Genomic DNA, 25,924 nt, shown 5'->3' with positions numbered 1-25,924 from the left:
TTACCTCTCTTCCATAGATTGATCTGCAGTCGATTTCAGGGAATTCTTTCATTTTTTAAAATCTTCTTTGAGCCATTTCACTTTCAGATGTCTGGTCCTCATTTTGCCTTCTGGCTGTGGATGCCACACAGACAGATAAAAGACAGGTTGAAATAAAGGCAGACGACTCCTGCCCTTTTATGTGCCAACAATCCTGACAAATGGAAACACCTGCAGTCAGTTCCCCCTGCTCTGATGATGGCTTTAGATCTGCATGTCTGAGAGAGAAGCTTCTGCATGGATCACATTCGAATGCCTCAAGCAAAAAAAAAAAAAAAAACATATTTTGGATATCTCTTGAAGGTTGCCTTCTGTAATACTTGTTTATAGTTGGTAGTATTTATGCAGTCTGTGTAGGTTAAGATAAATATTAGCAATAGTCATCGGTCATGTAGACAAATCTATATGATGCATTGGAACAATCCAAAAAAAAAAAAAAAAAAAAAATCCATAAATTATGTCAATGTACTCTACTCAAAAATACTTCTGTCTTCAGACCAGCAAATACAGCTAAGATATCTATTTATGTTTATTTTACCAAAAGCAAGATTGGAACTAAAACGAAGATGTCTGTCTGTTCTAGGGGTTAAATTGTGGAATGAGTGACACTATTAATTTAAAAACACAATATAGTTAAGTTAAGTTATGTGAAGCAGTAGAAATGTGTTTTTAAGAGTATAAAGTGTTATTTGTTAAATTATGTATGTAAAAAAAGTATGTATATATATATATATATATATATATTTGTTTGCATTATTTGAAAAAGGCAAAGTATGTACTTTGCTGAATGCTTGCATTTCTTTTCTGTATTATTTGAGAAAGCAACTTCAATGTTATGAATTATGTTAGGCATATAAGCAATTTTGCTTCTGCCTGTTTCAGTCTTGTTAGATATTTTTAAATTGTGATTTACGTTTTAAGATTCTTTTTTGTTAGACTGAAACAAACAAACTGAAAGCAAAAAAAAAGAGCATTTTTGTTGTCAGGCACTGATGTTGGACGAAAGGCCTAGTCCAAAAACCTCTGTTCCAGCTCCTCTTAAAGGTGCTGGATGGGGTGGAAGGAGGACCCAGCTCGATGCAGGTCAGTTCTGATCATCTACTCGGCAACATGCTGCAGCATGAGTAGAGTTTACAGGGAAATCTGATTGTCTTCTAAAACATCCCATAATTCAGTAATGGCTCTTTTCTGTAAATTGTCATTTACATCTATAATTGATAGATGAAGACACAAAATTGGTGAAGTCTAACTTCTATCTTTCACACAAACACTCAGATTATTCCAGTGCAACTGATTTTAATTCACAACGGGTCATATGTGTCTCCTGAACTAATAAAGAGTCAAAGATTGGACAGTTTTACATGAAAACCTCTCTCACTTAACACTGATTAAAATCTATAAAATCTAAGAGCAAGTTGTGAGGCTGCTTGGAAAAAGACAAACTTTCTTTTTAGAAATACATGTTGTCATTGATCACACCAGTCATTTTCATGGTACTCTGGTACAGTACAGTAACCACTGCAGTGTCTAAAAACATGAAAAAGCTCTGCCTCCTTTGACCAAGAACACTTAGATAAGCAGGCACAGAAACTACACAGAACTGACTTTAGTTTTAAATATTTCAACTTCGTTTTCGGAGGAACAAATCGATTTGATGAGTTTCTCAATTTAAAAGAATAAAAAAAAAAACATGTCTATAATGAGATGAGGAGTGAAATAAATGGAGTAAAAGAGTATCCCAATAGTATAAACACTGACTCATCCCTCACACTACCAACCCACAGACTGTAAATCAAATGCTATCAGAAACAAACACTCCATATTTTTCTCAAGTTCTCTCTTTGTCTCTCAAACTGAACCGAGACAGAAAACAAACGAAAGCAAAACAGGATGCATATGCATAATAAGGAAATTACTGTTTATTTATTGTCGACACTGTTGGGTGACACGTGAGTCGAGGGGTTTCTGGAGACTGAACATCGCTGCTAATCCTTTCCACCAGCAGCCTCCAGTGTGCAAAAGTGACAGAGAGCAGGTTTTAAAGGGCCTTTGTCTGAAGTCAGTCATGGCTTCGTGTCGGATGTCCTCAAACAAACATCTCTCATCCGGGGAGGAAAATAGTCATTGGTTTTAACTAGAGATTGCATCCATTGAGATGTACTGTATGTTTGCCTTTTATATACATAACACAAAATAGCTGCAGGTAATATTTATACATGCTTATATATTTCTGAAAAACCAATAAATGAAAGCTTTTTACATACAGTAAGGCAGAGAGTATATACAGAGCTATCCTAAAAGGAGTTAGTATCAAACATCTGTCAAATATTCACACCGCAACAAAACAAAGGATCCAAAACGTTTTAAAGTATGTACAAAAATACTTATGCAAATGCCCCTAGATTATCTCAATAGAAAAAATAAGAAGACTCCCGTCACACTTCATTGGAAACATGCACTTGCCGCAGAGAGTTGTCACTTCGGCCACATGTCTTCGTGTCCTCTTGTTTTTGGGCTGAAAATAGTGAAATAGTCTGTGCTCCACTTGTCACGCTGGCTACACTTTGGACTCACTCTCTATGTTGGCAATATCTCCGTTCCTCTCGGCCGGCTGGTTCTTGCCCTCTGTGTCCAGGTTGGTTTTGGCCTCCTGGTTCTCCTGCTCAGACTCCGGCAGCCCTTGCTGGCTCAGCTTGCTGGCCATCGACCAGGTGAGAGGCAGGCGTGCACGGTTGACCATGTCGGCGAGCTCTTTGGCACTGCAGGCAGGTGTGTCCGTTTCGTAGATGTCATGGAAGCTGTTGTAGTCGACCTCGTAGAAGCCGTCCTCCAGCGTCAGGACGGGCGTAAAGCGGTAACCCCACTTTATCTCACTGCTGATGTAGGAGCTCCTTGCCTGGCACGTCATTCCTATACACACAAACACAACAGTATGAAATCATGTTGCTGCATGTGGACACAGATTTGATTCAGTATAGATCTGCAGGAGATTATAAACCCAGTTTAATCAGCTGTCTCCTCAGTTTAAAGGGGAATATATCAAATAATACCAAATTAATGTTTTTCTTTGTAATTGTTCCTCAAATCTTCTCGTGGGTTGAACTGAAAGCATTGGTGGGCCGGATTTGGTCCTAGGGGCTTGTGAGTTTGACACCTTTGGATTTAGAAGAAGAACACAGAGAGCGCAAACCTTCACAAATCACCAAATATCTTCTGATCCAGATTTGCAGTCATCTGGACCAGTGACCCTGATCTGAGTACCATGATCATTATTGCCTTTTATGGCTCGTAAGACATTTCTATCCCTATTTACAAGGACACAGTAGGTCAAAATATGCCATTGCCATTTTTTAAATAAGTGATTCGCAATTAAATCTGAGTAATTGAGGAGCCAACCTGGCAACTGAGTGAAATTTCGTAAAGATTGTTCAATTACGAACCAACATAATACATTTCTGAAATTTCAGCAATGATGAGAGATATGGATTTTTTTTAATGTAGTTTATTTTTAGTCCAAATTTTGTCAAACTTCATTTATGACGTAATCCAGTCAACAGAAAAAAAAAAAGAGTAAATAAACGCCGGTAAAAATATTACCTCCTGGGCGGAAGTAATGAAGCATTAGCTCTTCTAATACTTCTTTATCATGCCTTGAGGCAGCAGGTTCTATTTCATAATATTTTGTGAGATGTCTCACTTTGGGATGCACTCCCCTCTGCAACCCTTAGAAGCATTTTTCTCAATCAGCCAATCCTGATTGGATGGTGAAACGTGTCTGTCCGCCAGGGACACTCCCACCTCCTATAAGAGAAAGAGGCGGATGGGCCCACATCATTCAAACACCTCTTCTCACTCTTAAGCATATCTCGCGTCTTCCACCAGCTCAACTGCCCACAGACGGATCTTTTTTAGCCTCCGTCAATGGGCGCTGGCAGGGCTGGGCGCACTTGCTTTTTTGTGGACCACACCAGGTCAAAAAAAGCCAGCACTTACCTTGCTTCCGCTTGGTCGGCACTGTCTCGGTTTGACGCCACTTCGCGGTCTCAAACCTCTGGGCGTTAGCACACCAGCTGACGGCTCCAATGCTGCCCCCAACGTCCCTGACGGTCTGGCAAGCTCTGACCCTCCTCACAGCGCGACCGTCGCAGCAATAGAAGAGGCGGGACATCACAGCAGCACACGGTTCCAGCTGGGGCTCCCAGCTCAACTTGGCTGCCATCTCCTCTGACCTGCTTGTGTCAGGAAAGGATGAGGAAGACAACGCATTCATCACTCCGGCCCGGGCTGCGCATTCTGTGGCCTCCGTTGCCTCCTCGGCCCGCCCCGCCATCTCAACGCGGTTCATTTGGCCTTCCACGCCCCCGTCTCTCATCTATTTATCTATCTATGACACTGTTCCACCAAGAGAGGGTGCCACCGCACCGGGGATGAAGCCTCTCTTAAGTCGATGGGCTGCAGCAGCTACCACTCTCTCCCTCGGAGCAAGAGATGGGCCGTGCTCCAGTGTTTCAAACAAGCTCGAGAGAATGCAGGCTGCAGTTGCCGTTGCCGTTGCCCCTCCTCGTACGCCGGTATAATACACTTGCGGGCTCTGGGAGAGTCCGCCTGCATTTTACAGGAAGAAATTTTCTTACTGTTAAACAAAGGGGCAATTCTGTCATTTCTCCCGCACTGCACGCGTATTTTATTAAGTCACCTGTCTGACAATGGGTTTTGTGTCTTTCACGACGCGCCTCTTGGTGAAACGGGTGAAAGCTTTCAGAGCATGCCTTGCGTTTTTTCAACCGGAAAAAAATTGTTTAATTCAGATTATGTCCTCGGTTACTCGGGTTGATGACAACTGCCATCCCCGTAATCTGCCTTGGTCATCCCTACAGGAGAATGTTCCAACTGTGGATGACCTCATGGATGACCCAACACATGGTCCCCATGTGATGGTGATGGTCACACCAGAGTGTGCCAGGGCTGTGCTGCTGGTGCGCCTCGACTTTCCTGGTACAAGGGATGCCTATGGGCACCATCATGTACGGGAAAGTGGTCACCACAGACGCCTCAACATGAGGGAATCTTTGTCATGCTGCACGAAGGGTGTGGTTAAGTTAGAGTGCGACGCAGCTCTGCGCCACAGGCGGGCCTCGGTGTTCCTGACGCACGGTGTACTCATGGGCACCGTTATGTCCAGGAAGGTGGTCTGTGGGGGGCCGCTGGAATGCAGACCTCCAGCGCTCTCATATACTGTAAATAATTGAAGCTCTCAGTGGTGTTCCTTTTGCCGATGCGCTTCCTTCCATCTCTCATGGGATATCATGTCCTGGTAAGGACAGACAATACCACGACCGTGGTGTACATCAACCGCCAGTGCTCCCGTCGGTTGCATATGCCGGCACGCAAACTGATCCTGAGGAGCTGTGGTCGTCTCCTCTCACTGAGGGCGACACACATTCCTGGGGGCCTGAACACGGGCGCAGACCTGTTGTCCCCCTGAGTGGCTCAATCTGTCAGCCATGGGACTCTCACAAAGTGTGATTTCCACTATACAGAATGCCTGAGCCCCCTCCACTAGATCTCCTTATGATTGCAAGTGGAGGGTATTTGAGGGATGGTGTCTCCAGAGGAGACACATCCCCTATCAGTGCCTGGTGGGAGTGATTTTGTCATTCCTGCAGGACCTGATTGACAAGCACCTTTTCCACTGTGAAAGTGTATTTGGCGGTGATCGCCACCTATCATGTAGAACTTTGGGGAAAAACCATTGAGCTAGCACCCACTGATCTGCCGGTTTATGAAGGAAGCGTGCAGGCTCCTCCCCATGTCCAGACCACTGGTACCACCGTGGGATCTGGGTGTAGTTCTGGAGGGACTTAAACATCCTCTTTTCGAACCGCTGGGGGGGACGGGCAAGAAGTTTGCCTCTCTGAAGGCTGTTTTGTTACTGGCTCTGGCATCAGCTAAGCGAGTTAGTGACATCTATACGCTCTCAGTTCACCCGTCATGCGCTCAACCTCAATGTGAGGATGATTTGAAGCCCAACCCGTTCTTTGTGCCGAACGGGGTGGGCTCATGTTCTCCCATTGACCTGTTGGTCTTTTCTGCTTCACAAGGTGAGCAGCGGCCTCATGTGCTTTGTCCAGTTTGTGTGGTGCGCACTTACATGGATATGACAAGGAGCCTCAGGAGGGGTGATCAGCTGTTCGTTTCCTGGGCTAATCCCTGTAAGGGGAAGCCTGTTGCTAAGCAACACCTGTCACACTGGGTGGTGGAAGCTTTTGCTTTGGCTTATACTAGTCAGGGTCTGCGGCCGCCAAAGGGTCTGCACACACACTCACCACGGGGTCTGCAATACGGGAGCTACCACATCCCATAGTGAGACATCTCAGGAAATATAATGAAATCGAACTTTAGGTTATTTACATAACCCCAGTTCTACGAGTAATATGAGTGAGACGTCTCACCAGACAACCCTTCTTGCTTGGGTGATGAGGTATCATTTTGAATGATGTGTGCCTGTCCACCTCCTCCTCTTATAAGAGGTGGGAGTGTCCATGGCGGGACGGACACGTTTCACCAGCTAGTCAGGATTGGCAGATTGAGGAAAATGCTTCTGAGGGCTGCAGGTGAGTGTCCCATAGTGAGACATCTCACTCATATTACTCATAGAACCGAGGTTATGTAAATAACCTAAGGTGTCCTGGGCATTTTCTTCTGCAGCTCTCGTACTGTTCATTTGGATTTTAGGCTGCCTTATTTGTCCCCATATCAAACTGCAATAATTGCCTTACTGTTCTTTTCAGGTGCAACATTTTACCCACTCAGACCTTGTCATATTTCAGCAGCAGCTGTTACAAAGATGACAGCACATTCATGCTCACGTTGAACAATCTCTGCAAGAAACTTTACTACTAATTAAATTCAGGTTTATTCACCAAAAATGCAACATTTTTTAAGTAAGAATCCCCCTCCATTATCAGATGAGTGACACTTTTAGCCTTGCGCAACAGTGCTTCCCCCTGTTTCACTGTGGCGCCATCTCTTTTTGTGACATTTGATGCTTATCGGTGCTCTATGCGAGACTGCTGCAGCCGGATCAAAAACAGACCTCAAGGTCATTATGGAATTGACTGATAGGGAAACGGATGATCCCATACTGGCCTCCAATGGATATCAAGCATCTTAATGTGATCTCATCTAATGTATTCAAGTCTACTTCTGTTTTTAGCACAAGGGAGGAAGGCCAGGTGTCCTCTGGATCAATGTGCCTTAACTGGTCTTACTGTGGAATCCATTAACAGTAATAAACAAGGAGTAGAGACCAAAAATGTTTTATTTTCTAAAAAGTATTAAATCAGAAATTGGCCAATGGTGGAGCGCAGGCCACATGTGTCCCTGTGTCTAATTGTGTGGCCTCCAAAACACCTTAAAATTACTCCAAAAACAGAAAACAACAATTAAAATATACAAAATGTCTGCAAAAACAAAAAAGTAGGAAAAAAAATACACAAAATGACTTCAAAAACCAGAGGAAAGTGAACAAAAAAACACAAAATGACTATAACATAACAGAAAGACGACATAATTACAGGAATTACACAAAATTACTAGAAAAATACACAAAAACACAGAGAAAAACAACAAAATTGCACAAAAAACAGAAAATGCCCAAAATTACTAGAAAAATACAGTAAATGACTCCAAAAACACACAACAATAAATCCACAAAATTATCTCAAAAACAAATAAGAGGACAATGAAACACACATAATAACAAAGAACGCACAAGCACCTTTGTTCTTTATAAATGCTCAGATTGGGTATCATACTAAATGCTAACCTGAATTTTTATGTCGCCCTCGGATCAAGCAATGACATCTGTGTGGTCCCCGCTGTGATAAAAGATGCCCATCTCTGTATTACTGATCATGCGATGATATAGATCATCACTGCATGGCCAAAAGAAAATTTAGCAGTAACACATTAAGAAGATAAGACTCCTAATTACTCTCAATAAATGCTTTTTGTTAAAAATCTCAAATGAGCATCTAATGAACAAAAGGCAGCAGGTTTTTATCCATCAGCTCAGACTGAAATTAGAAAAGGTGTAATTGAAATACATCTTTTTAATCTTGTCATTGATTAAATTATTCCAATGTATTGTTAGAAGTCTGATTATATGACTCTGCAGTTTAAATAAAATCCTTTAAACATTAAAAAATACAAGATATTTCTCTTTCAGGTCTCAACCCATGAGTTAAGCACCGCGCAGACATTATTTTAAAATATATTTGAATTTCTTTTGACAAACCTTTTATGGGTCAATGCAGTTAAATACTTTATCTTGTGCTGTATTCAGAAAAAAAATCACAATTTTTCAATTTGAATGTTTTTGTTAATTTGGATTAGTTATGCTCCCAGTTGTCTTTGTGCCAGCGCTGTGTTTTTTGTCAGTATGTTTATGTGAGGGTTTAAGTAGCCTCTCTCTTTCCTTCTGTTGCCACTTCTGTTTCTTATTCACCTAATTACCTTCCTGCACTACGTAAAGAGTATCTAAACACTAAGTGAGTGCTGCTTTTTCAACAATGTACCTCCTTTAGTTTTATTGGATTTAAAATAAATGTAAAACTCTTTCGCTTTATAAACTATGCATCTACTTGTTTGAAATATACATACATTATTTTTTCCACTTTAACTGTCATATATGTAAAGGTATATACATGGAGTTAATTTTCTGCCTCCATCCTACTTAATAAGCAGGCTTGTAACTAGAGGGTTGCCAGTTCAAATCCACTGTGGGCCAATGTGAGACCTTGAGCAAGTCCCTTAAACCTGTTTCCATAATTCTTTTTAAAAAGAGATTCTTAATCTAATTGAGGCTGTCATGTTTAAAAAAAAAAAAGGTTATAGAAAGAAATCTCTGAGGTTTAGCACCTGAGGAGTTGTTAGGAATGAGGGCCTTACTCATGGGCCCGCAGCAGATTCAAACTTGTCCTATGTCCCATGCATCAAACAATGTGTTTGTAAGAGATTAATAAGGAACATATTTCTATCAAAGGATTTAAGGAGATGTTTCTAAACATCTTGGTGACTTTGGCGGTCAAACAGAGCTCCTTGGTGGCGCTCAAAGCTCAGCTCTCTCCGCAGCAGCCCTTAAACTGTCCCTGAGCTCCCCACTGAAGATGGATTAGGGATTGTATTTTCTCTGACAGCAGCTAAGAAACTCACTCCATCATGGCTAGAGTCTATTTTCTCTCTCACACAGCAGCAGAGGCTGACTAAAGTCTTTATCACATCCAGGAAAAACCATAAATCACACGAAAGAAGTTTGACAGCAGAGCTTTGACCTCCATTTGTACCATCAGTGTGTGGCACCTGTTTTTGTGTGTGTATGTGTGTGTGTGTGTGAAGTTCATTCTCAGCTTTCACAGCTCTAGTATATTTTCTATGTTTTCTGTAATGACGCAGCTGTGGTTTGACAAACCCTCTGCGGAGATGTTCGAACACCTTCCTAAAAAGAATAATCCTCCGAGCTAGCTTCTCCAGAGAAGAAAAACAATTCCCTTCACAAGTCTTTTTTTCTTTCTTTTTCTTTTTACCATACTTGTGATGTTAAATTGCTAAAGTGTGCATAAATAAAACTGCAAATCATGGAAAAGATGGATGCATTGAAAGCAATAAGCACAACACACGTCTGTTTTTGTACAGTAGATAAATGACTCACCTGTGGCCTCCACCATTCCCTCCAGGATCACTACGATTTCCACATCCTCCTTGCACAGGTGTGCCTGGGAGATCTCCCAAAAAGGGCTGTGCTGGTTAATCTCATGGCAAATGATGAGTGGCGATACGAGGAAGAGCCTATCATCGCCCGTGTTGTAACCCACATTCATGTCCGTTTGGTTTAGAGGGATGAACTCGCCCTCCTTGGTCTGCTTGGACTTGATGAGTTTGGCCCTGATTGAAGCCTCCACAATGTGCGAGTTTCGGAGGTCTCCGACTCTGAACATCAGGCACAGCCGTCCATCTCTCATGGAGATGACGGCATTGGTGGAAAACACTAGTGTTTCTGCTCGTTTCTTGGGCTGCGAGATCTTTACGAACATGCAGCCCACCATGAAGGCATTGACGATAGATCCCAGCACTGACTGAATTAAAAGCAGAAGAATCCCCTCAGGGCATTGGTCCGTGATGACTCTGTATCCGTAACCAATAGTTGTCTCGGTTTCAATGGAGAACAGAAAGGCTGATACAAATCCATTGAGGTTATTGACACATGGAGTCCATTGTTTGTCTGTTAAATTGTCCAGATCGCCTCGCAGGTAGGCAATAAGCCACCACATGAAGCCAAAGAACAACCATGTCACTGTGTAGACCAGTACGAAGATAAAGAGGTTAAACCTCCACTTGAGGTCTACCAGTGTGGTAAAAATGTCAGTCAGGTAGCGATATGTTTCCCGGACGTTGCCGTGATGGACATTGCACTTGCCGTCTTTCTGGACGTACCTCTGGATCTTCTTGGCCCGGTCCCTTTCTGCCAGCCGTTTAGGCAGATCCTCCCGGGCCTGCTTCGGCAACTTAGGCTTTCTGATGGCTGGGCTCTCCACATCCTGCTCCATCGGGTTTGTGGATGGTTTCAAGACTATCAAACAGACAAAGAGAGATCATGAGTGAGTGAGTGAGTGAGTGAGTGAGTGAGTGAGTGAGTGAGTGAGTGAGTACCATGTGGACTATAAGAAATAACATTGAAAACCTGCACAAAATGAGTGAATTCGGTGGAACAGTGGTTAGAACTTCTGCCTCACAGCAGGAATGCTTGCGTTGGTGTTACCCAAGGTTTCCTCCCACGATCCAAAAACATGTGCAATAGGTCAGTTGGAGTCTGTAGGGAGTGTGTGTGTGAATGGTAATTTGTCCCGATGTGGACCTGCAGCAGACTGGCGTCCAGTATATGGTGTACCAGCCTTATGCCAGCGATAGGCCCTTGCAGACCCCAGTGATGCTGTGTGCAGGATATAAATGTGGACAGCAGTACGCTCTATTTTTTTTATGTCATTGGAGAGACCTCCGCCTCTTATTTCTCTTACACAGAGAACACAGAAAAGCAGTTATGAGAGAAACAATTTTTTTGATAGGGAGGGAACCCCTAAAGACAAATGCAGGTGTACACTAAAAAGGTTAGAAAATTACACGTTCTACAAATCAAAGGTATTGAAAAAACAAATAAAAATAAAATAACATTATAAAACATACTGTTTTGGAACATTGTAAACAAGAGCACTCAGAGAGAACAAGTCTCAGCTTAGCACCAAATATTCACACTTCAGAAAGAATTTCTGTCCCCATTCTTAACGATACAGTAAGTTTAAATGTATGGGAACCCCCTTTTTTTCAAAAATCGCAATAAAATGTGCAAACCCGGATCTGATGCAAATTAAAGGGCTATGAATCAATCCTTGGTGATAATACAATTAATGTATATTTTATGTATTATCTAATTAATATCAAATGCATGAGCCTGTAGCTAATATGACCACAATTATTTTCTAATAAGGTTGAGGCACATTTACTATCAGCTTTTAATGTCAGTCTCATTTTACCCATGTTTACTTTTTGTCTGAAAGTAGAAGGAACTCATTGTATTGCCTTGTATTTTGATATCAATCACAATAAACAAAAAGCTCTCTCCATCAAAATGGTCCACAGGTCCTTTTTTATATATATATATATTTTTTTTTAAATGCATATGAACAAATTTTTTAATTTCATACATTCAAACCAGTTTAAAACGTGGCATAATGTTTATTAATGGTTTCAGCCCATTTAAAGTAGACTACTACTAAATATGTTTTTTTTTTATTAAATATCACATATTCAGATTTCAGGTCATTTTCCATTCATCGTTGCGCTCAGCGACACATTCACAAACATAGCCGGGTTTATGTATGTGCACATCTTCTCAGATTGAGTGGCAGCTAAACAAACAAAGCACGCGTGGACATGAGAGCATAAACAAAGGACCTCTCACTCTGCCGTCGCTTGGAGTCCAGGAGGCAGATCCGCCATTGGTAGTACTCAGCAGAAATAAAACGTGTCACCACCCACGCTGCCAATGGCAAACCATTCTGCTACAATAACTCATGCAGCGTACATCCAGTGTATAACACCAGATCCAGGATGCAGTGCATCGTGGGTGCTCGGGAAAGTAATTCTGAGAAGATACCACATATATTCTGGTCTATATCATTCATCGCTGTATCTTTCTTCATCAAACTGAGAGAACAAACATTTTTAGCTAAAGTAAGACGTTGCTTGTGGTGCAGATAAACATTCCCAACTTCCACCTCTGCAGCTTTCCACAACTATTTCTTTCACCACAACCTACAACCTGTCTGAGTTAGTAAAAGCAGTTCTTCAAAGCTTCTCAGCCACTTTTGAACAGCAGACAATCAGAAACTAATGGAGTTGATTTTCTGAGGCACAGCAACAGTGGGAATATGAGAAGGAAATCTTCTACAGTCCACCACATTTATTTAAATCTTTACCAATATTTTGTTGTCCAAAACAGTTGGTTTAACTTTCTAGATGTTCAATAACTCTTTTATTCACATTGCTGATGATACAGAAAAGAGCAAAATCCGCTTTTATTAATTATGTGAATAAGGTTCAAGTGGGCTGCCTTTATTTACCAATGTTGGCCCCAAATGCTTCAATAGTATTAGTACAGTGGTCTCCAACCACTGGGCAGTGGTCTGTGCCAACTTTATGGACCATTTAGACCATTCCACAGTTTGATCATTCTTCTCTCTCCAGCTCTCAACGGTCCAGGCCAAACTAAAAGCACAGTTACAGTACACAGCACTGGCATAGATGATCTTGCAAATATGACAGATCTGTTAAGTTTAACATCATACAATCCTTTAATACAATTTCGTTTATTCCCCCTTTGCTTTGTTTACTGTTGTCTTGTTCGAGCACTTTCTTTTCCATTCAGTCTCTGATGGCCTTCTTTCTCCCTTCACACCTGAGTGTTTCCCTTCCCTGCTGAGTCTTTGTGGTCCAACGCTCAGTCCTGGTGTTGATTAACTCTGAGCCTCTCATGATTTCAGCTAAATCCTGCTCCCTTTTCTCACTTGTCTGTATTTCTGTTCCTGCTGGAGTGTCTGTCTTCATGATCAAGTTGTCTTTTAAACCATTTGGGACATTATCCCAGGCTCTGGTATGGTTTTTATTTAGTTTTGTATTTTCTTCTGAATAAAACACATCTATAAATGGTGCACTAACAGGAGCCAGTATAGTACATGTGTCTAATAATAAAAATCGAATTTTCAGAGTCAACCCTTATTAATATCTATGTTATTATTATAAACCTATTTATAATTTTCTTATTAAATCCTGTATTGTAAGAGCCTGCTGTGTAAATACACAAGCTAACCATAAATATATGACTGAAGCCAGATGAAGCCAATACCACTAATTAGGTACAATCACAGCACCTGTTAAGTAGGTGGCAGACAAGGGAACAATTTGTTCTCAACAACAATGTGTCAGAGGAAAAATGTGTAATGATTGTACAGTTTGATGATGGTCAGTGTCAATCCAATGTTAAAAGGGTCCTTATCAGGCTTTCTGGAGAGCTGCATTCATGGACATGGTTAGTTTGCATTGTGTTGAGTTTTTGGGTTTGCACAATTCTATTTCATAACATTTTGTGAGATGTCTCACTATGGGATCTGACCTCTGTCTACATTCCTCAGAAGCACTCTTTTTCACTATGCCAATCCGGATTGGCTGGTGAAACGCAGCAGTCCGCTGGGAGACCCTCCCATCTCCTATAAAAGGAGAACACGGACACGCACGGACACGCACCATTCAAAAACCTCTTCTCCTCTCAGCTATCTTGCACATTAGTTCTGACCAGTTTTAATGTCCGCAGAAAATATTTTCTTTCTTTCCAGTCGATGGACGCTGGCAGGACTACCGCCTGCTCTTGACCTATAGACTCTCACTCTAGTGACAGCCCCGCTGCTAGCTCTGTGCCGCAAGGCCGGAGCTCACAGACCTCAGCACACCTAGTCGTATCTGACCACGGCCCTTGACTCCTCCGCGTGCCTGCGCATGTCGTCTTCCTCCTGGGCCCTCACTGCAGTGAAAGGCCCGGCTCCAGCTCTATACCGCAGTATCCAAGCTTCCGAACGCCATCGACCCAGCTGCCGTTTGAAACCCAACGCTAACCCCGACGTTTTGGATGTTACGGCTCACATTATCCTACATCCTTGCTAGCACCTGTGTTAGCCACCACGTGGTAGTGCAAGCTAATCCACCTGCTCTTCTTGCCTGCGTCAAGCGGAAATGGAGGCTGAGGCTCCTCTCACCGAGGGGACGGGATGCAATGTGGCTCGCCTTTGTCCATGTGGTGGGAGAATCTCCAACAACAATGGGCACGAGGCACGTTCGAGCTGCCTGGACATTGAACAATAGCGGTCGAATTCCCGGGCTCATGTCGGCATTGCGTGATGTTCAACACCCGGTGCCTCCACAGGAGACTGGCACGTCTTTTCAGCAGGCCTAAGCAGGGCCCCTTTCCCTCTGCGCAGGGCACTCCTGCCGTGGTGGACGCAGAAAAGGTGGCTCCTTTGAATGCTGTGGTTGCTCAGGGCTCCAGCTGGGGCTCTCAGCTGAACATGGCGGATACCTCCCCACTTGACGAGGACGTCACCGGTATAGATATAGACTGTGGAGAGTATGAGGAGGACTCCTTCGATCCACTCCTCTCGGGTGTGGATGATGAGGACAAGCTCTTTGTCACCTCGGCTCGGGATGGTCTGTCGGCCGCCTTTGCTGCCTCTCAGGAGGACATGGAGGGCTCCATACTCATCTCCCATCCTCCGAATCTGGACACGGTGGACATGTGTAAATGTGCTGCTGTACAGTTGGCTATTACTTCGCCCGCCGTTTGACCAGGTCGTGCTTTTCTGCCTCACAGAGTGAGCAGCCAACTCATTTGTTGTGTCTTGTTCATGCGATTCGCACTTATATGGCCAGGACAAGGTGCCTCAGGAGGAGCGATCAGCTGTTCGTCTCCTAGGCCAATCACCGTAAGGGGAAGCCTGTCACTAAGCAATGCCTGTCACACTGGGTTGTGGAGGCTATTGCTTTGGCTTACTTTAGTCAGTTTCTGCAGCCGCCTGCGGGTCTGCGTGCACACTCGACCTGGGGTCTTGCCACATCCTGGGCTTTGTTCAGGGGAGCGTCTGTCCAGGACATCTGTGTGGCAGTGAGCTGGTCCTCGCCCCTCAAGTTTGTCCACATTTACATGCTGAATGTATCCATCCTGTGCGTGGCGCGGGCGGTTTTATTGTCCTGATGTAATCAGACTTCTGCCCTGAAGGCTGGTGCCGCTCAATAAACACGTCTACACTATGGGAGTTTCCATATCCCATAGTGAGACATCTCACAAAATATTATGAAATAGAACTTTAAGTTACTCTCGTAACCCTGGTTCGATGAGTAATATGAGTGAGATGTCTCACCAGACTGCCCTTCTTTCTCGAACGAGGAGAAGAGGTTTGCTTATTTGAATGGTCTGTCCGTGTCCTCCTTTTATAGGAGGTGGGAGGGTCTCCCAGCGGACTGTCGCACTTCACCGGCCAATCAAGATTGCCATAGTGAAGTAGAGTGCTTCTGAGGAATGTAGACAGAGGTCACATCCCATAGTGAGACATACTGTAACAGTGTTATTTTTGGTCTGAATTATGGATTTTAATTATTCATAATTTTAAACTAAAACAACACCTAACCTGGTTGTGACCAAGTTATGAAGTGGATCAGATCTGAGCGAGTATAAAAGTTCCGCCTCCTAAACAATCCCTCCTGGTGCACTGCACTAACACTGTTGCTCTTCGCTGTCATCATGGATTTAAATTCATTATATTTGTTTAAAATCATAAGATGTTCCTCCATTGTAAACATCTGCCAGGTTCTCCATTGATTGGTCAGATGCTGCAATCTTCACCCCTTTTATGTGAGCGTGCACTTACCCAGGCTGAAAACACTTGGCTTAATTTAGCGTGTTGTGATTGACCGTCGTAAGACGGCTTCTCTCTGACAGGGAATGTAATTATTTGAAGCCCGCTAACGGAGATTAATCCAGGATATAATTATCTAGATTCGTAGCATAGGGCCTTTGTGTATTCTGTTGTTGTTTGTCTGTTCTTTTTATTATTTATCATATATCATCTTTTGTTTGCCGAGTTTTTGTTGCCAATTTGTGAGTTCCTGGTAGTATTTAGTATGATTATCATTTTTAACAAAAAATAAATAAATAGAGGTATAAATACGTTATATTCATGTACAACACCAACAACTGCAGGGGTAGATCTAAACTGTGCAATGTATGAACCCAATGGGCAATAAGAATCTGGCATTGTCTAAAATAAAACTGTGCAGTTCATGGTCTTTGAGCATGGACCAATATTAGTCATATCAAATTCAATTCAATGTTCTTCACAGGTTCTCTGGTGAAGCCAGATGTGTCTGAGCAGGAACTGAATATATATAATTTTATACATTATACATTAGTCTGGCACAGCTTAAGCTGGTGTAAATTTGACAGCAACTTTGTCGGTACTTGACAAAGAATATTTCTATTTTTGGTAACATGGACAAAGGAAAAAAGGAAACGCAGCCAGGTGAAGCAGCTGTCACATTAGGATGTGTTTTTAATGTGACCTGACACTACAGCAGACCTGATCCACCAGCCCTGTTTCTAACACTGGAACAAATGGCCAAGCTGGAGCCGCTCCTCTCCTCGTTCACAAGGGAATATTATGAGCTTGAGCAGCTCTGGTATCCATGGCAACGCCCAGCTCCTTCTACTTGCTTTGCGGTATAGCAGGAATGTAGTGGATGAGGCTGTGGCATATGGTAACATTTGTCTGTTTCATCTCGTTTCAGCGCAGGCCGGAGGAGGAAACAATGCACTGGATGTTCTTTGTGCACGAGGCTGCCATTCATGTGACATCTGTTTTATTCTTGTGCTGAACACAGGCGTGTTTACAGCATGCTTTATACGATCACAGTGATGAGCACAGGAGTGATATAACAGGAGTTGATTAAACATGGGCAAATATTGGTAAAACTGTATTTTCAAAGTAATATCTAGCCAAATAATTACAAAACAGATGAATTAAAGCTTAATTTTTTAATGGTGAAACTGTAGTTTCCTGTTTTTTAGTCTAACATTTTGACCTTGTGTTGCCAGACAAACAGTTCTTTGGAAACTACACATTGTGTAAAGGAGAAAACTTGATATTAGCAATAATAATAATAATAATAATAATAATAATCATGATGATACAATATACATTTATTTGCCAGTAAATTGGGGGTGAATGCATATCAATTTTTATCAGCTTAAAACACTTAGATCTTTGAAATGCATGAGGCATTAACATGGTTAACATTGCAGGGCAGTTGGTTTGCTATATATTTATTATTTTCTGTGAGTGGAGGTGTTATGTGATTACAGAATCTATCATGGTCAGTTCTGGTCAAACTGCCCTAAGCAGGCCAGATACTATCGTACTAATAACATTTGCCAAGGCCTCTTCTCAGAGACTCTGTCATTGTTATGCTTAGTGCTATCAGCAGCATACAAAAACCCTGAGAGCACATAACAACTACAGATTGATTGGACGCACACTGACTGAAACCTTTGAATCCCAGACCGGTCTGCCCCAAAAACCCTTTGACCAAATAAACCCTGTGTCCGCATCTGACCTGTAACCTTTCAATTTGATTCAAAATCGCCACAACAGGAGGTACTGTAGGTCTAATTATTTTTGATTGATGGGGGATGGACAATTAAAGGTCTAAAAAAAAATTTGTTTGTCATTTAGCTTCTGAAATTTAGCCAAGTATCTATTTGCATTTACAAAAATGCAATAAAACAGTCTTTATTATCCACAATGTTTCTTTGTTTAAAAAAAAAAAAAAAAAAAACCCTCTTCACAACATGTAAACTTCAGGCACACAAATTTGCTTCTCTTTTTTTTTTAGTTCAGCTTAACTGTTGTGTAACCTTGCTGGCCTCTCTTGACCTATAGACACAACCTAATAATATTTATCTAATCTATTTGTTAAACAAGTCTCTATTTCACTTTAAAATAAATGTGACAGAATTGAAACCTGAAGGAAAAAGTTAACAGTAAAAGTGGCATCGGCTGATCAGAGGACACTCTCAAACATTAATGTGTACAGGTCACGGTTACACTACGCTACGCAAAACCCACCTTCCTACATCAATAAAAGCCAGCCCAAAATCAACGTATATAAAAATAAGCATGTTAAAACCATAAATATAAGACATGAGTACAAAAGCATACAATGAAACTAAATAAACAAAGAATAAAGCATGTATGCTTTGAAGAAAGAATGTAACACAAACAGATCAATATGTTGAAAAAAAAAAAGCCCAGTTAGGCGGAAACCCTCCCAACCTGGAGGAGTTAAGTGACATGAATGTCATCCTATAAAAGTGAAATAAAGATGACCTACATAAAGTAGTCAGATGAACTTTAGATGATCTCTCCAGAGGGAATGTGAGATGATTAACTGAGCAGCTTGATCATACAGATGTGTCTGAAATCAAGGGGACACGCTATTTTTAGACCACTGAACAGCTGAGCACAAACCACCGAAGGCGTCACACTGAAGTTATTTCTAGACATGCTAAGTCTTCTTGTGTTTTGGGGTTTAAACAGTGTGTCAGGAGATAACAAACAAAAAGGGAATCACTTGAATGGTATTCATCGTGTCTACATAAATCATTAAAAGCCTTTCAGTTTAAATATGTTTTATAATTTATTCAAAATTTTTGTCACTGTTTTTATTACTGTTTAAATTCTACTCAACTAATTACATGGCAACAACCTACTTTACATGAAAACATCCTGGGTCCTATTCTTTTATACCTGGAACCTAATGTTTAGGTAATATTACGTTTTTGTTGTTGCTGCTGCTCTTGATGTAGCTGTGCTGCCGACTGCTTGGTCAGGCATCTCTTTTAATATAAATAACTGATGTCAATGGGATTAACCTAGATAAAAGTGAAATAAATAAAACATATAAGATACGGTCAAGACGAGCTTCCAATTGGAGAAGAAGCATGATTTCAGTGCTATTGATGCGGAACAATGTTGTCAGTCTCAGAAGAGCAAGTCTGAGTATTTCAGTGTCAGGAGCAGTGTTGTTGTTGAACAAAAATGCAAAGGGGTGGGGAGGAGGCTCTAAAGTCTAAATCCAGTCTAACTCCAAAAGTAAAGTAAAACTGCTCACAAATAATATTAACTCATACTAATCTCTAAAAAAAAATTCAAAAGAACTCACAAAAAACAAACTGTAAGACACTGAGAACACAAAGGGTGACAACCAAGACAAAGCACCAGCTAACAATCAGTGCACAAGCACTCTTTAAGAAGTGAGGGTAATCAGGGAGATGGGCTTAAAGCTGGGGTACTCAAATTATTTTCTTTAATTAAAAAAAAGATTCTCATCAGCATCATATAGCATATAGTAAAAGTAATAATTTCTGAAAACAAATTGTACATCTGCATGCTGTCTGTGCCTTATAATTAAGTATTTTAGTGAATAAAACCCTGGAAGACAAAATCTTGGTGGTCATCTCCTCCAGCTCCAATCACAGGATTTAGAAAATGGAGGGGTGAGCAGAGTCCATGAAAGAGCCTCCTCATTGGCTGCCGTGATATATAGCAAAGTGCGTGCACCGTGAAACCTTGTTTTCAGTTTTGGACTAACTTTGGATGCGCAAATGGCTGTTTTCCTTCTAGATAAGTAATCTAATGTTCCATTTTCCTGTATTTTGTGTGCATCCTTTTGCGTGGCGACATGTTTTACCAGTAGTGCACATTCAGCTCTCGTGCACAATTTCATGCGCTTCCAGAGAGGAGGAGTCTGGGAGTGGGGGGCGGGATTTACGGTTCTAATTCAGCCATGCCCCTCTGTCATGGTTCAAGATTCAAGTAGTGCAGCTTTAACCTTTGTGAGACCAGAGGAAGAGAGATCTATACATGTACTTACACAGAGTCAGGGCAGTGGGCGCATTACGCAAGAAGGGACCACAACTTTCAAGTAGACACAAAGGCTGGGAAAGACACAACCACAGAAACACCAAAAACAAATCAAGAAGCAGAATAAAACAATCCGAAATGCAACAGAGTCCCACTCAAAGAAATACTCATTACAATCGCAGTATGAGATGACCACAGCTGCACATTGAACGCTACTTGCTGCCACTTCTGAGGGAACAGTTCCCACAGGCTCAGTACGGAGTATTGCCTGCTAGGTCTGGATTTCAGCTGCTACATTAGGTTGGTCCAAGCTGGTACCAGCAGGGGGTCTTTGGTAAAGCAGCCAAAAAGGAGGTTGTTGGTGTTTTGATAGAAATGTTCCAACTGAATCTGGTATTATGAACTATAAACTGGCAGCTTACAAAGTGAAATGTGTTACTTTGCACAGACTTAGCATTAAACATGCAAATATTTGTAATATCGGACAGAAAAAAAAAAAAAATGTCTTTCAACCTTGTCTCATTGGTTTCAATGTTGGTAGAAACTAGTATCAATTAATTTCTATCACAATAGAGTGATTTACGATGTGATCTAAAGCTTTACACACACAGTGCAGTGCAGTGCAATTTGATCTTAAGTGTGCCAGACCCGTAGAATAATGATCTATAAATAAATAGTGTGTAATTCTAGCACAAAAAAGTATTGATACATTATTAAGATGCAGGCATTTATTGGACTATCCTTTTACAAATATTTTAAAAACTGAATGCTATTGATAATACAAGAGCTCTCAGGGAGCGCAAACCTCCACCAAGCACCAAATCTCCTCTTTGCCAGATATTGCAATATATATACAGATATTTAATGATTTTGTCAAATTGATCAAGAATTGATATATTGATCTAAATCCGCTCCAAAAATTTTGTGAATTAAACAAAACCTGTGTTCATTATGCAGCAGTGCACAATCTCTCTTCTGGTCAAAGCATCGAGGAGCACAGTATTCACTTGCCTGTCCTGTTCAGGGGTGATGGGCAACTGCTGTGTCACCATATGTTCAGCTACAATCTTTCACAAAACAAGCTCAACACTTGGCATTTACAATAAAACATGTTTAAAAAAAATCCAATCCAAATTAAATGACGTTGGTTGTTAAATTCTGTTTCTTTTTTTAGAGTCGCTACACAGAACTATTATGTGATAACCTGATTATGCATTGTTCCTGTAGCTCTGAGTCAGACTATTGAATTAAAATGAATATCTAATTAATTTCTGTCACAGCCTGGAGTCATACAGATGTACTATCTGTGCAATTATAGGTGGAAACATACATCAACAATTATTCGTTGAGAAGTCTCAGTTTTCTGATGAGTTAGTGACATCAAGTTGTGCATTATGGTTTCAGATAAGTTCAGAACAATACAAATTTTAATGTTTGCCCTGCTTTATTTGAATATCTATAAATGCCAGTATTAGTTTACCATTCATGTTCCTTTTAAATGTTTCTTGGGGGCTTGTTATTCTTGCTTTAAAGTATAGTGACTCATTATTTACAGGTTTGTATCACAGCAGAATACGTTTGTCGTGAGGTCACGTGAAAGACTACAGACTACAGCTGATTCTGTTGTAGATTACAAAAGTAATCCAATGATTCATCCATGCCAAAAGCTGCTCGTGTTAGAATTAAAAAAAAAAAAAAAAAAAAAAATCTGGAATTTTTTTTGTTTGTTTTGTTTTTTACACTAAATCTGTGATGTCTATGTCATTTGTCTTACATAATTTGTCAGCAGGACATCTTTTTTCAACTTTACAGGCAGCTTTTTTTGGGTTAAAAAAAACATTTAAAATCATCTATAATCCAAAACTACGACTAGGCTCTGAGCTTCAGAAACTGCTGAGTTCAATGAGATCAACAGAAAAGTTTTGTTTAGGTGTGATGCTGCTTTTATTTTAAGCACACTGAGATTAATATGTATTGATGGGAAGCGGTGTAGCAGGGAAAGCTGACAGACTTCTCGTTGGCATGGATACAAACTAAGAGACGAACTGAGATACACTGAAAATCTTAAAAGACGTTGATTTTTTTTAATAAAAGCTGACTGCGACTTTATAAAAGCTGTGGAACAGAGGCTGGTCTTATCCTGATTAAACATGTAATCAACTCCTTAGACAAGATCTGACTTATTGCAGCCAAAAAAAACAGTATGTGCTAAACAGACACTTTAATTTTGGATTGCATGTATATTTTTGAGAGATTGCACGATTAAGTAATAAATTAAAGAGCAGACAAGACTGATTAAGGGCCATAAATCATAAGCGCCCCTGTGCACCCCTTAACACAAAATGACTCCAAAAACACACATAATGACAGAAAATTACAAAAAAAAAGAAACATAAAACTAAGAAACACACAATATGACAACAAAAATACACTAAATTTATCCCAAAAACACACAATATGACAACAAAAATACACTAATTTATCCCAAAAACACACAATATGACAACAAAAATACACTAATTTATCCCAAAAATACACAATATGACAACAAAAATACACTAATTTATCCCAAAAATACACAATATGACTTCAAAAACACATAAGGACAACAAATACACACAATATGACTCCATGGTATATGCTCAAGGTCTAAAATCATTTTCCTGTATTAGCGTTTAGATTGGTCAGACTCATTATTCTAAATTCTGGACATAAATTCAAGAAATGTGGCCCTCCGATCGGAAAAATCACATATTTGTGGTGATAAAAGTTGCCCATCTGTGAGTTACAGTATTGCAATTGCTGGCTTTGAATCACCAATGCAGTAAAAGTCATACCAAATGTATTGATGATTTGAATGAAAGATTGAATAAGATCTTAGTGTGGGTTTTTGTGCCGTCGTGTATAATTCTGACTAATTGAAGCCTACAAAGTAGTTTTGTGGACACTAAAGAGGGCTTTAAGCCTGCAGTATGTTGACATTTAACGTATATTAATTCAAATTAGGATCAGAGTTCCTTTATTATTTGATTTGTTGATGATCAAGTTCAATTTCTATACAGAAGATGCAATGTTAAGAGAAAACCCTTTTTATAATGAGGGGACTTGACAAAATAATGAAAGAAATACTTCATCAGTTGTTCACAAAACTCTATCAATGGGTCATAACTTAGGAACAGCAACTTTTTATCCAAAGAAAGGATGATAATAACCATGAAAAGCAGGTTAAAGGGTATAAGTGGCTTCACGTTAAGCCTTTTCTCCAGGTTATATTGTGGTGCAAACGGGGATTAGTGGGATTTGTTGGGAAACAGATTTCTTGCTGGTATCCCACCAGGTGGAGAATCAAAACACACCTGATGGTTTTAATAAAAGCTAACCCGGGTTTGGCTTCATTATCTTGTGAACATATGCGGCCCATGCATGAGTCCAGTCCCGTTAAGGTGTGAGGCCTGCAGGCTCACACAGCCTGCAACATCCAATCACCATCCATCCATCCATCCATCCATTCATCCATCCACTTCCTTTCGTCATGCCACAGACGGACGGAGGATGAGGAGCGACCCTAGGTGCGCACATTGCCGTCCAGGTGCGTCTTTTGTCCGCCTCTCGCTGATCTCTAGAACTGTCTAATGATCTGTGCGTCTTCTTCTTGCACTGTTATGTAACTCTCCACCCCCACTGTCCCCCATGTAGCAGATGATCACATTTACCAGGCGATCAACAGCCTCGCTGCAGGCGTGAGAAAGAAAGAAAGAAAAAAAGAAAGAAAGAAAGAAAGAAAAAAAGAAGAAAAAAAAGGACGGAGGTGCGCGCGCTCACCTGGATGGGCATCTTTGGCCGCGTGGCTCCCATGAAGGAAAGAGGCGAATCCCACCGAGGCAGGTTGAGATGATGGAGAGCGAAGGACGGAGAGCCGCTAATTCCCCTTTTCCTCCATCCTCTCCATAGGAAAGACATCGGCCGACAGCCTCCACCCTCCGAAAGAAGGCGGGAGGAAGAGGAGGAGGAGGAGGAAGAAGAGGAGAGGCGGGGAGAAGACACACACTCCTGCCTGTTACTGTAAATACATGCCAAAGATTATTGAGAGACGGGGGAAAGAGTTAATCAAACTAAAATCATGCAATAAACTATATAAATTCATTTATCATCTCAAAACAGCTAATCACAGGAGAACAACAGGTACCACAGGTGATTCACCTCAGTGTGATCCCTCCATCAGTCTTTCATGACAAGCTGATGTTGAAAATAAGCTTTATTTAGTTGTTAATCACAGAAATAGATATGCACATATCATGAAGGCATCGCTGAGAACACTATTTTTGACCCTCTTGCATGACAGAAAATTATGTATTTTTTTAAAATATTGGTTTAAATCAAGAAACCTCTAAAGAAATGAATCAAACTGTGTGGGAAAAAAAAAGTTTGTCATATCAATAGATAATTATTGAAGCAATAGCTACTCTAAGTAGTCTCCTCCAAAATAAAAGTGCATAATTATTAGGGACCTACAGAAAACAGACATGTGACCCACCAATTGCGATTTATGTTATTTGTAAAGATGATGGGCGGCATGGCGGCACATCTGCCTCACAGCAAGAAGGTCCTATAAGCCCGCACCATTGGGTGAAAAAGTAGGTCCTTTCTGTGTGGAGTTTGCACGTTCTCGCTGTCGAGCTCTTATTGGAGTCATCATCATCCTTTATTTCAGACTCAGGAGTCCATTTAAAACACAAAAGTTAGTGGATGTCTGTCTATTTGTGATGGACTGGTGACCTGTCCAGGGTGTACCCCTGCATCTAGCGCTCACTGAGAGCTGGAGATAGGCACCAGTAGACCCTGGTGACCCTGATCAGCGGTAAACAGGTCAGACTGTGTTTGAACGAATGAATAAATTAAGTGAAGATGAGCAGTTAAAATTCAAATCTTCTCCAGGGTTAACAGAACCAATGAAGATAAAATATACAGTAAATGTCCAGTTCCCAGGGTGACAATGAGTTCAGGAGAAAATTGCAGGACTGGTTGGAGAAATGAAACAGAAATTCTATAACAAGCAGAGGAGCAGGAGTGTGACAGCCATAGTTCAGGGGCCACGTTCTGCCAGTCGGCCCAGAATTTGATGTGAACATCTAGAAATCATGGATATATCCTCCTTTACATCAAGATGTTGCTGGTGTTCCTTCTTAATAACAAACCTTTGGCATTTGGCTGAAGCTGTGCTGTAGCTAAACTGATTGACATCACATGGAAGCATTTGCATGGCATACAGCCATGTTTTATTTTTAAAATGTTGGGGAGCACTCTTCTTAAAGGCACACTGTGAACTTTTTGACCTAAAGAGTTGACCCATATGAGTTATTTTTAATGATTCCTCAGGCCAATATACAGTGCTTGACAGTATCAATGCTCCGAGCGGGACTCCCCTCTTGAAATACCACCCATTTAAGTTTGGAGAGACGGACCGTCTTTGGCCAGGTCATGTGACCTGGTGAATGCCTGGAAAACGTATCACTTTACGGCAGTCACGTGACCACAGGCCGAGGAAAGCAAAAAGTTTAAAACTGCTTTTGAGGAGGCCAAAAACACGCCGCCAAGACCAGGCCCCCTCCGCCGACCGGCCTTCCGCCCGGTGCCGAACACCACTCTGCGCACGCTGGGTCGCCCGTCCCTTGTCTGCCCCGACTGCTCAGAAATCATGCTCCATTGCATAATGGAGCATCATTAGCATAAACTCGACCCTGCTGTTGAATCATATAAATACATTCAGCACATTAGCTTGAGTGTTTTTCCCGCTCGCTCTCAGGTCC

The 25,924-nt window shown here is 41.3% G+C and overlaps 1 protein-coding gene across 1 annotated transcript; it reads right to left on the bottom strand.

Annotated features, from left to right (window-relative positions):
* Nucleotides 1-1,891: 1,891 nt before the first annotated feature.
* LOC114475383 (potassium inwardly rectifying channel subfamily J member 6) lies at nucleotides 1,892-24,196 on the bottom strand. The gene is made up of 3 exons (XM_028466129.1): nucleotides 23,940-24,196; nucleotides 9,752-10,669; nucleotides 1,892-2,949 (listed from the first exon to the last, which is right to left on the bottom strand). The coding sequence occupies exons 2-3, from the start codon at nucleotides 10,644-10,646 to the stop codon at nucleotides 2,597-2,599; spliced, it is 1,248 nt and encodes a 415-aa protein (XP_028321930.1). The 5' UTR covers nucleotides 10,647-10,669; nucleotides 23,940-24,196; the 3' UTR covers nucleotides 1,892-2,596.
* Nucleotides 24,197-25,924: the final 1,728 nt, after the last annotated feature.

The sequence above is a fragment of the Gouania willdenowi genome, chromosome 14, assembly GCF_900634775.1.
Source record: "Gouania willdenowi chromosome 14, fGouWil2.1, whole genome shotgun sequence".
NCBI classification, from domain to species: domain Eukaryota; kingdom Metazoa; phylum Chordata; class Actinopteri; order Blenniiformes; family Gobiesocidae; genus Gouania; species Gouania willdenowi.
This window is presented reverse-complemented; position numbering and strand designations above follow the sequence as displayed.